This window comes from Telmatherina bonti, assembly GCF_933228915.1.
Source record: "Telmatherina bonti genome assembly, chromosome: 5".
Lineage (NCBI taxonomy): Eukaryota > Metazoa > Chordata > Actinopteri > Atheriniformes > Telmatherinidae > Telmatherina > Telmatherina bonti.
Genome location: NC_136623.1, coordinates 8403978 through 8420185, shown reverse-complemented (window position 1 = coordinate 8420185; position 16208 = coordinate 8403978). Strand labels below are relative to the sequence as shown.

Below are 16208 nucleotides of genomic sequence, written 5' to 3'. Positions count from 1 at the left end.
CCAGTCTCGTCTGTTGGATCCACTTCCAGTCTCGTCTGTTTGATCCACTTCCAGTCTCGTCTGTTGGATCCACTTCCAGTCTTGTCTGTTGGATCCACTTCCAGTCTCGTCTGTTGGATCCACTTCCAGTCTCGTCTGTTGGATCCACTTCCAGTCTCGTCTGTTGGATCCACTTCCAGTCTCGTCTGTTGGATCCACTTCCAGTCTCGTCTGTTGGATCCACTCTGCCCATCGTGGTCCTCGACCTGCCGATAGTCACTTTGGAGCTTTTTCAGCTTCTCTGGACTCTGCTGGAAACTCCGTTGCTAGCCGTAGACGTTGAGTCGGAAAGCTCGTGATGGATTTTTTTCATTTCGTGTCACTCCATCTAGTTCCCTCTGTATCCTTTCCTCAGCAAGCAGAGAAATGTCTCCACCTCAGTGTTGGACCACGGAACAGACTTTTGTTGCGTCATCGCTTGTCACGTAATGTAAACAACCTGCGAGTTGGAGTTGCTCTTCCAGTGATGTCACTCCCTGACATCTGATTGGCCACGCCCCTGACCAATAGCGGCATGCAGTCTGGTGACGTCACACACAACCCGACTCTGCTCGTTTAGAACCTGGGCTGAGGAGTTACAAACAAAGTACCGGTAAACGGGTCCAAAAGCCGAGTGGAAAAGCCTCCAAACGGAGCCGAGTTCAGCTGAGACGAGCTGATACTGGTGGAACAGGACCATAATATCACAAGGCAACACGGTCCTCGCTGTGCACAAGTTTTCATTTATGACGTCTGTTCCTCCTGAACTTCTCTGCAGATCCAAAGACATAAAGCGCCTCCTGGTGAGCTTCATGTACCTCCAGAGTCTGCTGCAGCCCAAAAACAGGTGAGCTGCTCTGTTCTACACCTGTATCACACTTTCCACCATCCATGATCCATGCAGGGTCACTGGGGAGGCTGGCGCTCATCCCAGCAACTCCTCAGCGACACTCCTCTTTGTCCGCTGTTGAGATAAACATCTAGTTCACAGCTGTAGAATTCTCTTCATGTCAGATGGTGTTTTTAATCCATTTTTAGTGAAGTTAGGGATTTTTCCGGATCAGATATTTGTTTTTGTTTTCCATGAAGTTTTAACAAACTAGATGCAAAATGCTGCCTGGTCGACACGTTTTCCACCAAACTGTTCTCTGTTGTTGAAGTTTGATGGAGACGGAGCTGACGTCGCTTTGCCAGTCTGTACTGGAAGACTTCAACCTGGTGCTGTTCTACCTGCCGCCTCCAGCACATGGAGGCGCTAACCACTGCCCCAGCGAGGAGGAGGAGGAGCAGCCGCCACCGCCACACGCCGACGGCTCCTGTCCCGTACTGCCCGACAACCTCATCTTCAAGATGGTGGTCACGTGTCTGATGGTGGTGCACAGCCTTAAGAGAGGAGGTTGGTGTTTGCTTTCCGTCTTCCACAGCGACGAGCAGCGATCAGCAGACAACCTTTCTCAGAGAGAGAGAGAGAGCTCTTTCTCAGAGAGCTTTCCTATATTTCTCCTGCAGCTGGAAAACCTGCAAACGAGACTAAACCCACATCTCAGCTTGTTCCAGATCCTTCAGACTCTGTTCACCAAACTAAACCAGTTTCTGTCTGCCTGGTTCTGATGAACCAGCATGGTGGGACTGGGATTTCTTTTTGTAGGAAATATCAGAGTGTCCATCTGTTTCTCTTCCTCAGGCCACACAGATGGCTTTTTTTCTTCCTTTTCTACATAAACATGCAGCTATTTGGTCCTGTGAAAGGCCAACACAGCCCAGCGATGAAGCTCCAGCTGATCGAGTGGCGGTGGACGTTTTCACAGCAGGCTGCAGCTACGTTACAAGTCTGAGATGTTTCCACCTGAAATCAGTCTGATGGGAGAATCCAGGTTTACGTGGACGTTCAGTATTACATGATTACATGTAATACTGTACGTTCTGTTTTTCTTTTTCTTTTAACCTTTTGATCGTCGAAATGTTTGGTCAGTTTCCAACAAACGCATTGTTTCTGCCACAGAACTGTTCTGTTTGTCAAGTCTTGACTGAAAACTGGTTACGCCACCTAACAACCGTGTGGTTAAAGCCTGCACGGGAACATCCACCACAGAGCGATGGCAGGGGGTGTCAACGTGGTGACTTTACCCCCTCAGCTGATCAGGAAAAGGTTTAAACTGGTTCGTTCGTTCCAGCCAAGGCCGATCGGATCAGATGTAGTGTTTCCACGACGCTTTTCTTTTTTTTTTTTTTGACATGACTGGATTAAAAGTTCTCCATGTAGGAAAAATGGTCCCAAATGAACAAGGAGCCAGTGAAACCAAAGCAAACGGTTATTCTGGAGGTCTGTAAGCCTGCATGGCGGGGGAAAATGGACTTTATCCTCGTGGTCACTAACGTCTGGTTGATGACCAGTTGTTTTTCTCTTTTTCAAAGAAAAAAAAGTGCATAAAAATAAAATAACATGGATAAACTGTGCTTTCTAGTATATTTAAATGCTTGTATTAAGAGGTGAATGGGTGAATGTGCTTCACTTTAACGTGCTGGCATGTTGTTTCTGCAGGATCTAAGCAGTACAGCGCATCCATCGCTTTTACTCTGGCCCTGTTCTCCCACCTCGTGAACCACGTCAACATCCGTCTGCAGGCTGAGCTGGAGGAAGGGGAGAGCCAGGTGCCTCCACTTCACACCGATGCGACAGGTGAGTGGCAAACGCTGTTTGTTGGCTAAAAAAAAAAAAGCATCATTCTTTAAACATTTGAGTGTTTTTGTTGTTTAAAGTGGACGTCAGTCAGCTGGATTCCTGACTGGCTCTCTGAGGATTTCATTTGTTTAGATTAATACGTTTATAAGCTGGAATTCTTTCATCTGTTGCCTAGATGACCTGGAGGTGAGGGATTTGTCAGCGCCGCTGAAAGATACTCCCAACGAAAGGCCTCTTCAGAACGGCTCCCTGGAGCAGGAGGATGAGGAGGACCGGGACGAAGACGGCTGCGAGCGGGTCGGCGGCAAAAAGAACAGCAGTGAGGAAGATCAGTGCAAGGCGGAGGAGGAGAAGCAGAGGCAGAAGAAGAAGTACAGCCGCCTTTCCCGGCTCCGCCGTCGCCGCTGCGCTCGCAAAGATGCCCGAGGAGAGGATGAGAGCGATCTGAGTGAAGGGTTCGAGAGCGAATACGACGAAGACGAAGATGAAGAGAGGAGGGCTCCGGTTGAGTCTACGGCCGGGACCGCAGTAGGAATGGTGCTCAACCCGTCTGACAAGAAGGAAGTGAAGAGCGACCCTCTGGGGGAGGAGGGCAGCTGGGGGAGTGGCTCAGAGGAAGAGGAGGAGGAGGAAGGTGGAACGGCGTTTGACGTAGAGACGGACTCCGACATGAACAGCCAGGAGTCTCGCTCAGACCTGGAAGACATCGGCGATGCGGAAAGCTCTGAAACCCTGGAGGGCCAGGCCCGGCAGCACCACGAGGAGGAGGATGATGAAGAGCAACCAAAAGAGGAAGGAGGCGAGAGGGATGGCGAGACCCCCCCAGCCACGAATGGACCCCTGCTGCCGAGCGACCCCAGCATCAGCAGCAACCTCCAGGCCATGTCCTCCCAGCTCTTCCAAGCAAAGCGCTGCTTCCGCCTGGCGCCGACCTTCAGCAACATGCTGCTGAGGCCGCAAGCCTCGTCTCCCTCGGCCATTCCTGCCCCCGCCGACACATCGGCTCCCCCATCCCAAGAGACCCCGCCTCCTCCCAGAGACTCTCCCTGTGAGCTGAACCCCGGTACTGCCAACGGCACCAAGGACGACGGTAATGCACCTGACGCATCAACACACCTGTCGTTCTGCTGTTTAAAGGCTGGGAAATGTAAAAGTTGTTTGTGTTTCATCCTTCAGACCTGGACTCGGACTCAGAAGGAAGTCAACACAGCACTCCATCTGTCCACAGCGAGAAAACCCTCCTAGAGAAACTAGAGATCCTCACTAATCAGGGCTTAATCCAGGTGGTGAAGGTTTTCATCGACTGGCTCAGGACAAACACGGACATCATCCTCATGTGTGCTCAGGTGAGGCAGCAGATCTTCCTGCTCTAAGTACCGAGCTCTGCAGAGGTTTTTCTCTGACTCTGATCAACCTGCTTCTCTGCAGAGTTCTCAGAGTTTATGGAACCGTCTGTCTGTGCTGCTCAACCTGCTGCCAGACGGCAGCAAGATGCTCGAGGCCGGTGAGTTCTCCTCTGATCCGGGCTTTTATTTCCACTCTGTCCATGAATGTTGGCTTCTGTGCTGCTTTTCTTTGTAATCTTTAACGTGAAGATCAATTAGTAAATGTGTCAAACTTTGGCTGGAGTCAGAAAACCCTGATAAATGGAAGCGGTATCATTCTGAAGCAGACTAAAAGGGGGATTTTCTCTGACAGGTGTTCCATCTGTATGCTGAGCTGGCGGCGGAGCATGTAGACATGCAAACATGTACAAACTAGAGCTGCTCGATTATGGCAAAAATTATAATCACGATTATTTTGACTGAAATTGATTATTTAAAACAATTATCCATGATCTTAAACAACATGAATTTATTTAACATTAAATCGTGTCTTTTAGGGCTGTGACGATATGCTTCTGTCCCGATTCAATTCGATTCCGATTTTTTTTGGTGCCGATACGATTTAAATTGCGATTCTCAAAATTCTTCCATATTGATGATTTTTGTTATTAAAAACAAAAAAATTTTTATAAAACTTCTTTTTGCTGGTAATTTTTCTTGATTTCAGTTAGGAAAAAAACAACCCAGCAGCCAGACCATCATTCTGCTGCTATAATGCCCAAGAAGACAAGTAAAAAGATCAATAAAACCAATGAAATGACAAAAATTTTATAGTGGATTAATTTTAGTTATTTGAAAATAAAAAAAATCAAATTTTTTATAAAAAAAAATTGATTTTAAAATTGTGAAGAAAAAAATCCTGATTTCCGATTTTTCGATTCGATTTTCCCACCCCTAGTGTCTTTAGGATTCCACAAATTTTAGAAAACAAACAAATGACATGAAGCTTTGTCTTGACAAAGTGTAAAAACTGATGTAAGCGGAAAAGATAAATATAAGTAAGGATGAAACAACGCTGGTGTTCTCAACTTGGCGTCGGGCATTATAACCGTCTAATGCACGGTTAATCCACATATACCATGGTCCCACGCAGTAAATATTTTATAACAAATTTGTATTTCTTTTTTACAACATTTTGCTAAATATATTAAATTATACGAACTATTTTACGTTGGCCTGGATGTACGTTTTATACCAAACAACCGCTGTCAGGCTGCAGCGCGTTTCTCTCATTCACCTGTTAAAAGACGGCTGATCTGAACCAGCTGGTTAACGCGTTGCTATGGTAACGCCCCGTAACGGAGGGATATTACAGTGTTTAACTGGCCGAACTATGTATAGGAAAATAATGCAGCCAGTTTTCACTGACAATGGTATAAACCATGTTTAGGTGAACTTCCACAACCTACTGCAGTTATTCTACATTGACCTGCAGCCGGAGCCGACTGAGACTGGCCGCCTGGGAGTGCTTTAGGACGGGAGAGGCTCCCGCTGCTCCTTCCTTACAGTAACTGCAGAACAATATGTGCCTTCAAGTCAGTCGCCAAAACACCAGAAAAGTCTCCAATAACTCCAGTAAAAGCTGCTAGATTTGTCGCTTTTAACAAAAAAAGTCTCCAGATTTAGCGAGAAAGTCTCCAAGTTGGCAACAGTGTCTGAATGAAAGCAAAGCGGCTGTGGGAGGAGTTTACAGCACAGCGCTGCAACGCCAGAGATGCTCGATTAGCAGCTGGAGACAGCAGGAGAGGAAACTGCAGAGAAAAATAATCACAACCTTTTATTTTTATCATGGTTGAAAACCCAGATCGTAGTTGAGATTAAAATACGATTAATCACTCAGCACTAGTACAAACTTGATGCATGATAATGAAGATCTGGATGCCAGGGGCGGGTTCAACCTGCCACATGAGTGGAGATGAGGCTCCAGATGCAGGCTGGGGAGGCAGGACGCAGAACCGATGTAACTGCAGACGATGAGCCAGCCTCGGAGAGCAGAAACCAAGTGGTGTAAATACAGAGAAAACAGCAAGACACGGGGGTTATTGATCAGTGAAGTGAACCAAGATGAAGTAATGAATGGGAAACGAGGCAGAAAGACAGGAAGCACAAGTACAAAATAAAACAGGAAAGAAGAACTAAAGACCAAACTCAAACATCATGACTGATCTCAGTGAAAGTTTAAAAGCTGCTCTCATCTACTGCAGTGGTTCCCAACCTGGTCCCCCAACGAGCCAAAGGTCCAAAGACTTTGACTGTTCAGGGTCAGTGTGATGGAAATGTCCACAGAGACACGTTGAGGTGTATTCCCTAAAAGCTCCAGTGTGTCAGAATAACTCATCTAGTGGTTTGGTCATGAAATGCAAACAGCCGAGCACTTTCTAAGAGCAAGCTGAAGACTCTTCAGTGAGCACTTCAACACTCAGTGTACTGAGCCCAGTTCTTGAAACAAACTTTGTTTATTAGGGTTGTAACGACATGCTTTTGTCCCAATTCGATTCCAATTTTTTTGGGTGCCGATTTGATTTAAATTGCGATTCTCACAATTCCCCGATATTGCTGATTTTAGTAGATTGAAAACAAAAAATGTATAAAACTTTTTTCAGCCTGTCATTTTTCTTGATTTCAATGAGGAAAAAAAACCCAGTAGCCAGTCCATCATTCTGCTGCTATAACGCCCAATAAGACAAGTAAAAAGATCAATAAAAACAATAAAATGACAAAAAATTTTATAGTGCATTCATTTTATTTATTTGAAAAAAAAATCCTTTTTTTTTTTTTTTTTTTTTTATTTACCAAAAAGAACTATTTTAAAATTGTGAAGAAAAAATCCCACTTTCCGATTTTTCAATTTTCCCACCCCTAATGTTTATCATATTAACTCTTTGTATTATAACATGGGTGATATTATGGGGTGGGAAGGGAATAAACAACAAAAACAACAAAAAAAGCCTGTAGCACTTCATGGAAGGACCTGCGTCCAACTGGACAGTCCACCAGCGCCTTCCTACGGTGTCCTCGACTGTTTGATTTCATGCTTGTGTTGTTCTCACTCACATGTAAGTGGCTTTGGATAAAAGCATCTGCTAAATGACTGTAGAATAGAATAGAATAGAGAAGTGCTCTCTGACTCCTCGCCAATTCACACCCTCTGACCACTACGGAAGCTGTGGAGTCCCAGATGTGAAAGTGTCAGCATCTTTCACGAGTCCCGAACTGGTAGAATCTGTCTGAAAGCGGCGTACGGTGGCCTGCTGGTTCCACTTCTGGAAAGAGAAGCAGCAACTGCTGCGACGGCTAACAAACCAATCAGCGTCTTTCATGCAGCAGGAACAGGAAATGATGCGACTCAAACGGGAGGATAAAGTAGCTGCTGGACTTCCTGTCCTGTTTCTAACGTCACGCCAAAATAAACTTCACTGTTAGACTGAAGGAACTTACCTGTCCAGCAGGAAGCTGCAGCCTCCACCTCAGTCCTGACATCCCTCATCGTGGACCGTCTCCATCTGCTGAATGCTACACCCATGTACTCTCCCCTCTCCTTCTGGGTGTTATTTCTTTCTTTTCTTTGCTATTTTTCTTCCCTTTCATGGGACAAAGAGTCTGGATGCTCCTTCCCGCCTGGCGTTGGGTGCACCACCACCGCTGTATTTGTAATGAATTCATTCTGAGCCATGAGAAGACTTTTATCTGGATGCTGTTGTGACTGGACTTTGATATAAAATGTATTTATGAAAGCGATACTTGGATTTTTGGTTTCACACTTTAACAAAGCTGTTTTTCTTTTGTTTTTTATTTATTTATTTTGGCGGAAGGTGAAATGTGAAATGTTCTCTTCAACGTGTGGAAATAATTGAGCAGTAAATGTGAAAATGTTGCAAATAAACCAGTTTTTATTCGTTCTGTTGACTGCAGGGATTTAGTTTGTCTACGTTTTTATGTCTTGATCTGATCCGACAGATCTCGGTCTGAACGCTGAGGTGACAGAGATGCTGAACGAGTGTGAGCAGCCGGGTTTGGTCCAGACTCTGCTGCTGCCTGAAGACCTCGCTCTACGACACCTCCCGGCGCTCAACGTCGCTCACCGCCGCCTCGATTTTTCTCGCCGCAACTCTTCGCTCACTTCCCTGCAGGAGGTACGAACACGTGGACATGAACACACACACAGACGGGGCAACTGACAATCCAGTGAAGCAGCTCGTTTAGCTGCTTCACTGGATTGTAAACTGGTTTGTGAACCGCTCCTGGACCAGTTCAGGTGATCTGTGCTCGTGTTATTAAGCATCAATCCTAAGATGCTGTCGGCAAAACCCCCCAGATAAGAACATCACTGTCCGCTTCAGAGCTTCTGCTGATGTCTCCACATCGAGCCAAACCTCGCAAACAAGATGTGGAATGGAAGCAGAGACTCTGCTGAAGACAAACACGTCTGTCTCCTCGCTGTGAGACGAAACCTCCGGCAGCTAGCGGCCTGAATAAAACGCCACGCTGGACGTTTGTTTTCTATGAAAAGTTCTTTTCCACCTCCAAACAACTCGGCTGAAGCGTCTCCGGTGGCTCTGCCTTTGTTTGGAGGGAATCACCAAGCTGCTGCTGGTTTCCATGGAGATGAAGCGGGTTTGTAGTCAGGTAGTCACGATGCTGAAAAAATCTGTTTTATTTTTTTCCTAAATTCTGTTTTTTCCATTTTAATTTTTGGGAATTGCAATTTTTTTATTATATTTTTTGGGAATCCCCCTTTTCTTTCTTTCTTTCTTTAACTTTTTTCTCCTATTTTACTTCCAAAAACATTTTTTTTTAAAATTTATTTAAATTACAATAATTTACACAAATTAAATAAAAATATACTTTAAATTTATTGGGGTGACAGACAAGACATCCTCAGTTCAGTACATTAAAGTGCATCAAAAACAGCACTAAGTTATGGAGTTGTCTGGTTTGAGAAACTGTTGAGCAGTTGTATGTATCCATGGAGACATCCTCCAGAAAGTATTGGTTTTTAACTAACATGTAATCCTAAATGTGTTTTATTTATTGATGTTAATTATTATTATTAATTATAATAATACCAATTGTATGGATGTTCAGTCAGTGGAAGCGGCTTGTTGTGCCACCAGATTTCTTTGCCTCCATGCAGTTTTCTCCAGACAAACGTTCCTTCTCCACACGAGAACAGTTTTGCAGTCAAATTAAGTCAACTTCTGTGATGTTTCGCGTTAAAAAAAAAATATTTAATTGGCCAATTCCGTAATCGTGGAAAGTATAGGGCCCTGTATGTGGGGTCTATCCCTGGACTCTCCTGCTGACTGTTGATGGAGGTGTCCATCATCATCATCATCATCCTGAGATATTTACCTGCGTATAAAAACTCTGGTTGACTTTTTTAGCTTCTGCTTTTGCAGAAGTTCCTCATGTGATGTAACTTTACTCATTCCTACATCGCTTCTGTTTTGAACTGGATGTCATGTGGTTTTCTCTCAGAAAGGGTTAAACGTTTGTGTTTTCTGCAGTGTTCAATGTGAATTTACTCAGACAGGAACACACATCTTACTTCTGCAGTCATCTCATGCCTCAGCCTTCTGCAGACGGCCCTCGTAGTTGTTCAGATATCCGACCATAATGTTGGACATCATTTCAGACTGGAGGCAGGAAAAGAAAAAGCTGCTTTCAAAAGAGGTTTAAAAACCAAAGAGCATTCATGGTAGCAGCTTTTACCAAGCTGAATGTTTGGACGGCCTCTGTTGGAGTCTGTGCTGATAAATCACGATGTCCTCCGCCATCTGTCGTGTTAAAATGTTAAATAACAGGCATGTGACTCAGCCCTGCTATATGCAGCGACAAGGACGACTGAATCAATAAGCAATAAAATAATTCTAATATGGATTTATTCATCATTTACCAAAAGCTGATTTTTGTTGAATTTTAATGATGAGAAGCTTTTAACCGTTTTCTTCTGCTTGCTTCCTGCAGTGCGTGGTGCGAGTGTGTTGCATTCGCAGTTTCGGCCACTTCCTGACAAATCTCCAAGGCAACGTTCTCCACTTCAACCCGGAGGCGGGCATCTTCACCAGCATCAGCCAATCCCAACAGGACAATCTGGTGCAGCAGGCCAAGGCCCAGTTCCGAATGGTGAGCCGCATCTGAACAAGACAGTGATCGGAACCGAGATTCACTCCTTCAGTAGTCAGAACTACAGTAAATATGGTGGCGGTGTGTGTGTGTGTGTGTGTGTGTGTGTGTGTGTGTGTGTGTGTGTGTGTGTGTGTGTGTGTGTGTGTGTGTGTGTGTGTGTGTGTGTGTGTGTGTGTGTGTGTGTGTGTGTGTGTGAAGCATGTTTCATTCAGACTGGTAAAGGAAATATTTGACACGTCTGCACCACGCAGGTCGGTTTGGATGTTGACCCGCCTTCTCTCTCTCTGTCCAGGCTGAAGAGGAGGCTCGCAGAAATCGCCTGATGAGGGACATGGCGCAGCTGCGACTGCAGGTTCTTATCAACACGCCGTGTGCAGAGGAAGCGTCTTGCTTCCCTGCAGCCGCAGTTTGTTGACATCCTTTAACGTGGTCTGAGCGATCCTTCTCCAGGCTTTCTGCTGTTTTTACCGTTTTATCTGGACATTAGCTGCTTGTTTTTCCTCCTTTTTAATCCACTTCCGTTCCAAGTCCGTTCCTTATGAATCCCTTTGTGTTAACACCTTTTGGACCACATGAAGAACTTTAAATACTCTTAACTCTTGTGGGTTATTAGGAACCTTTTTTTTTTTTTTATCCTTTCAGGTATTTTTCCCACAAAATGCAACCATTTTTTTCTATTTTAATGTTTCCTTTAGATCAACAGGACAGCAGTTGATCTAAAGGATCAACTGGATCAACTTCTGAGTCATTAGAGGACAAAAAGTGCTATTAAACTGCAGCTATAATCAGAATAATCATTAGAAATGTATTTATACAGGTAGTCCTATTGAGACATTCAGTTTAAGTTGCAAGAGAGTTTTAGACATAAAAACTTTAGTTGTAGTTACGTGTAGTTCTAATAATGTCATGTATGCATTAAACATGTCAGATATTTAAAAATACATTTTAAAAACCGCAATTTAAGATGTTTTCTCCAGTCCTCCCAGAATTAATTTAGTTTTTTACAAATAGGATGAAGGTGAGTTGCTTTGAATCCTGCAGAGTCTTAGTATGTCGAAGCGACCTGCAGGAGGTAAAACCATTAGCTGAAAACCTGGCATATCTCAGCATTATGTGGCATTTCCTTTGAAATAATTTAGGATCTCTAAGTAAGTGAGGGGAAAATAAGTGTCAGGACTAAAGAAACCTTCCAGAACTGGGCCTGACACAGAACCGGATCCATGCATCTCTGTCTACAGAAAGTGACATTTATCTCACTATAACCTGAACCATCCCGCTAACTCAGATAACTGGGTTTAACACATTTATTCTGCTTTAATATGAAGCATTTCCTTCCTTCTGCCTTCTCCCTGCAGTTGGAGGTGTCGCAGCTAGAGGGCAGCCTTCAGCAGCCTAAAGCTCAGTCATCCATGTCTCCCTATCTGGTGCCAGACACCGCCGCTCTCTGCCAGCATCTGAACCTCATCCGGCAGCTGGCTGGAAGCAGCTGCTTCATCATCATCATCCCTCGAACAGGTCTGTGCACAGCTTCACACAAGTTCAAATAATTACACATTGATTTTAGAGCATTTGTGCGACATGTCTGGTCTGAACACGCTGCCTTAGAGACAAAAGTTACTGTTTGTTTTTAAGATTTAATACGCCGCTGTCTCTGTTGCAGTGATTGATGGGCTTGACAGGCTGAAGAAGGAAAACGCCGGAGCACGAGACAGCATTCGCTTTCTGGAGTCAGAATTTCGTAAAGGCAACAGGTGAGGAGAGCTGGTGAACTGGTCGGAAAGAGAAATATTGATAAAACAGCTCAGATTTTTACATCAAAACAAACATTTAGATTTTTACATCTAAACTTAGAAATCAGATATGAATAAATTCATTCAGTCAAAGCTGTTTTTGCATGTGGTTTGTTCCTTCAGTAGTTCCCAGTTAAACCAGACCGAAAACACAGTCTGGGTTTTGAGGTTTTTGCATGTGGAAGTCTTTCCAGAGATGATATAACCTGTTATAAAAGCTACAAATGCAAATAAAACAGGCCGCAAAAACACGCGGAGCAGGCCGCAAAAACACGCGGAGCAGGCCGCAAAAACAAGACTGGTCTCACGGAGGAACAAGTGCCAAATCAGAGTAATATTTTGGTGGAATATTTTAGTTAGAGGTCCACCGGGGGAGCTCGGCAACATAAAAAGGCTGAAACGTCCTGAAGACGATCTTTCAGCATCCATGTCTGCTGTAAAAAGGACTTGACAGTGGCAGCAGGACGGCTTTAGCCTCCTCTTCATTGTGAATAAGTTCTTCTCAATTGATTTTACCTGGTAAAATAAAGGTTAAATAAAAATAAAAACGGGAAAAGGCCGCTCAGGTCAGATTAGTTTATGCTTCCCAGCACAGACTCAGAGATGATGACTCCCAACTACCAATAAAGTTGAAGCATTTCTGGAGTTTCTGAAGGAAAAGAAGTTGAATATTCTGGTAAAAGTGATCTCAGCAGGTTTAGTTTGTAAGAACCAGAGAAAAAACATCTGGAGACAGCTGCACTGAAGGCCTGGTGAAATAAATGGAAAGTTTTTCTTTAGCGCCTACCTGTTGCAGAGGAGGGATTTTCTGCAGAAACACCATGAAACAGGCTGAGAAGCTGAATAATATTCAGCAACACCGGCTGGGATCTGAACTCAGCCTGCGGAGCAACTTTCATTTGTTCCACTAAAACTTTTACAACAGAGCTGGAAACATCCTCACATGCAAATGATCTCGCTTCCTCCAAGTCCAAAAAGTTCAGGCCTCATTTACTACTTTTTTTTTTTTTTTTTTTAAAGATTTCATTAAATTGTAATTCGGTTCCTCTGCAGGTACATACGCTGCCAGAAGGAGTCTGGTCGCAGTTTTGAAAGAGATAAATTAAAACGGCAGGACATTGAAGCCTGGTAAGTTCCGCTTCTTTCCCTGATTTGTGTAGAAAACTCACCGGAAAAGTAAGAATTCTCACTTCCTCCTCATTCTCAGGCATTTGTATAAGATGGTGGACAGCTGCCGTCAGCTGACCGTCTCCCAGAGCAACGGAGATGAAGATACAGCCGGCATGGTGACCATCCTCACGGGCCATGAAGTGGAGGAGCTTAGCTCTCGCTCCGCAGCGATGAAGGTCAGTCTTTTCTGTTGTTTCCCAGACACACACACAGTTTAAACCTTCCACCCAAAGATTCAGGAGTTTTTTCAGCCTGTTTAGACAATCGTCAAAGGCTGATATCTGGGAGTAATCAGATTACTGTAATAACCTGATAAGAAATCCATTTAAAATATGTCTGTCAACAAAATCTTTTCTCTGATTTACTTAAAAGTACATAAGTACAAAGAAATGCGCTGCAAAAAAGAGTAGTCTTTAGTTGGTTACTAATGCCACATTAAAAATCTGAATTTGGGTTTATCTTTAGTTCAGGCGGAGAAATATTTATTATTCTTGAGTTGACTGATGGAGAGCCACGACCCATCCCCGCTTGGCAGGCCTTAACTTTTGGTATACCCAATCCTGACACCCTAACCAAGGAATATTAGGATCAGTCCCACTGGGTGATGTCCTGCTGGTTGTTTTCCCCGTATCCCTGCTCCAACTCACTTGACTCAGTTAAAAACGGATTGAGCTGAACCTTAGAGGCTGTGTAATCAAATCAAAGTTTATTTGTGAAACACTTTTCATGTCAGAAGCAGAACGAAGAGCTTCACGTCATAAAACCAAGTCATGCAGATTAAAATAAAGCAAACCTTCACTCCTAAATAACAGCGATTTATATATGTGTATACATCTGTAGGTTTTTTGTTTTGGGGGTTTTTTTTTGTTTTGTTTTGTTTTTAAGGTTCTTTTTTTTCTTTCATCTCTCTTTATCTCTTTCACTTTTCCTATGAGGTGTTTCCTCTTCTTTCTCTTCCTGTCTGTCTTCTGTCCTCTCCGGTCCAGCAGTACAAACTCTACAATTCAAACAATAACGCAAAATAAAGATAGAAATAAAATAAAAATTCAGAAAGTCAAGGGGATCATTATATCTATAAAGAGTAAATTTGCTCAGCAGAACAGCATCCAGACCATCATTCTGCTGCCTAAATGCTGGACAAGACACAAAAAAAACAACCCCACACACACAAGGACAGAGAGCAGCGCCACGCTAACATAACTCCCAAACTATCGTCTCTTTAACTAAATGTAGGTACGTTCAAGTAAATAAATAAAATCTCAAATGAATAAACGTGACTCGGTGCTGATGTCTGATTACCGGAAGTCACGCTCTCTATTTCTTATCTGGCACAACTTTGACCACAAAGTGACGTCATGTTTGTGTTTATCTGCATGTCTACGTCTCGCCCCCCGACAGGCGGCGGTGCAGGCGGTGGGCTCGGCAGGCATGGAGCTGAAGAACATGGTGGAGTTCTACCGTCAGTGGAAGGAAATGGGCTGAGAGCCTGAAAGGGGGGCAGCTGTCGGTGCTGCGAACAGCTGATCGTTCACAACACTCGCTCCCTCTCTCTCTCTCTCCCACTCTCTTGCTCTATGTGTATCTGCGTCTCCAATGGCAACAAAACAACTCAAAAGGAAGCTGGTTGGAGAAGTGAAAGCTTAGAGGGTTGGACAAGTAAATATTGTGGAGTTTAAAGAAAAAAAAAAAAGAAAACGGAGAAAGACGAGCGAAACGATGCGACAAGAAACGGCAGATCTCCCACCTGATGATCCTAAACATAAAGAGCGACCCCTGGTGGTGGGGCGAGGAAGTGGTGGGAAGGTGCGACGCAATTTCAAGTGCCCCTGGTTCACATCTAACCAGGAATACACTGTATATGTTAGCAAACGAGTACATACGTGTTGAGAGAAACCGCACACACACACATCATCACTCAGACGAATCCATGTAGATGTTTAGAGCAGTGGTTTGGATTTCCGTTCTCCCCTCCTCTTCGGTGGACTTCTGAGAAGGCGAGACTGGCAGGGCTGTGCTTGGAAGCTGAAGAGCGACGGCTCTGCCAGGGAAAGCCGACGCCTCGTAGCTCGCAGGCTTCAGAGACGGTCGAGGAAGACGGATGTGTTTCGGTTTCTTCCCTATGCGGCTTTATCGTCATTTCTTTTGATTTGGTTTTTCTTTACTTGCGGTGTATTTTTGTGACCAGTGACTTATGTATTGTGCTTTTTTTCTGTGAGAAAAGAAACTTACAGGTGTTTTCCTGTTAAAAGATTTTAATTTGGATTTTATTTTTGTACCCAAATGATGTTGTTTATTTTGCTTTTTGTAAGCTAAATCTGAATGAGATATGCAAGAATGTTTAAGCGAAAGGGATGGGGGGGGTTGTTGCGCGTCGATTCACCGAACAAGTCCTTCAGTTGTCAGATAAGAAGCCGAAAATCCAGAATTTATTTATCAGGCCGACTGGGCTTCATGTTGTAGCTTGTGGTTAAAGGGCTCAGATGAGGATCAGCTGACTCTCCCTGAGGAATGTGGGTTGTGTTTGGACCTCTGTAAACTCCTAAAATGTATCCCATCTCCATCACCATCTCCATAGTGACTGTCCCATCATGCACAGTGCAGAGGAAAATCACTATATGTGTGTGGACATGCATTGAACAATAAAACAGAAACCAAGATGAAGTCGACGTCTCTTTTTACGCTCATTTCATGTTCGTTTGCACGAGGCATCACAGCAGCCATCTGGGTTAACCGATTAGTCTGAAAGATGTCACAAACCAGCTGGTTGACAGTTAATTATATGTGCAAAACGAACCATTACATGTACAAAAGGTGGAGAAGAAGAAGGTGAACTAATCATTTGCCGCAAATATGTTGAAGTAAAGTTTAGGCTTGTATGAATAAATGAATGATTCACACTTCGAACCGCCTTTGGAACTCGGTTTCACAACTCGATGATGAAGAGGTGAAAACCTTTTAATGTGCAGTTGATTCTGTGCCTCAGCGGGTTAAAACGACCTGCGAGACAGACGACGCAACGACCGATTCAACTGC

The 16208-nt window shown here is 44.1% G+C and overlaps 1 protein-coding gene across 1 annotated transcript in view; it reads left to right on the top strand.

Annotated features, from left to right (window-relative positions):
- smg5 (SMG5 nonsense mediated mRNA decay factor) overlaps positions 1–15431 on the top strand; it is a 29000-nt gene extending 13569 nt beyond the window's left edge. Inside the window, exons 9-22 of the mRNA XM_079240504.1 lie at positions 797–865; positions 1179–1414; positions 2561–2698; positions 2877–3791; positions 3878–4047; positions 4130–4205; positions 8044–8219; positions 10054–10212; positions 10508–10567; positions 11571–11730; positions 11876–11966; positions 13059–13133; positions 13213–13351; positions 14574–15431. Of these exons, the coding sequence (XP_079096630.1) occupies positions 797–865; positions 1179–1414; positions 2561–2698; positions 2877–3791; positions 3878–4047; positions 4130–4205; positions 8044–8219; positions 10054–10212; positions 10508–10567; positions 11571–11730; positions 11876–11966; positions 13059–13133; positions 13213–13351; positions 14574–14657 (2548 nt within the window). The 3' untranslated portion in view covers positions 14658–15431. The remainder of the gene's footprint in view (positions 1–796; positions 866–1178; positions 1415–2560; positions 2699–2876; positions 3792–3877; positions 4048–4129; positions 4206–8043; positions 8220–10053; positions 10213–10507; positions 10568–11570; positions 11731–11875; positions 11967–13058; positions 13134–13212; positions 13352–14573) is intronic.
- Positions 15432–16208: the final 777 nt, after the last annotated feature.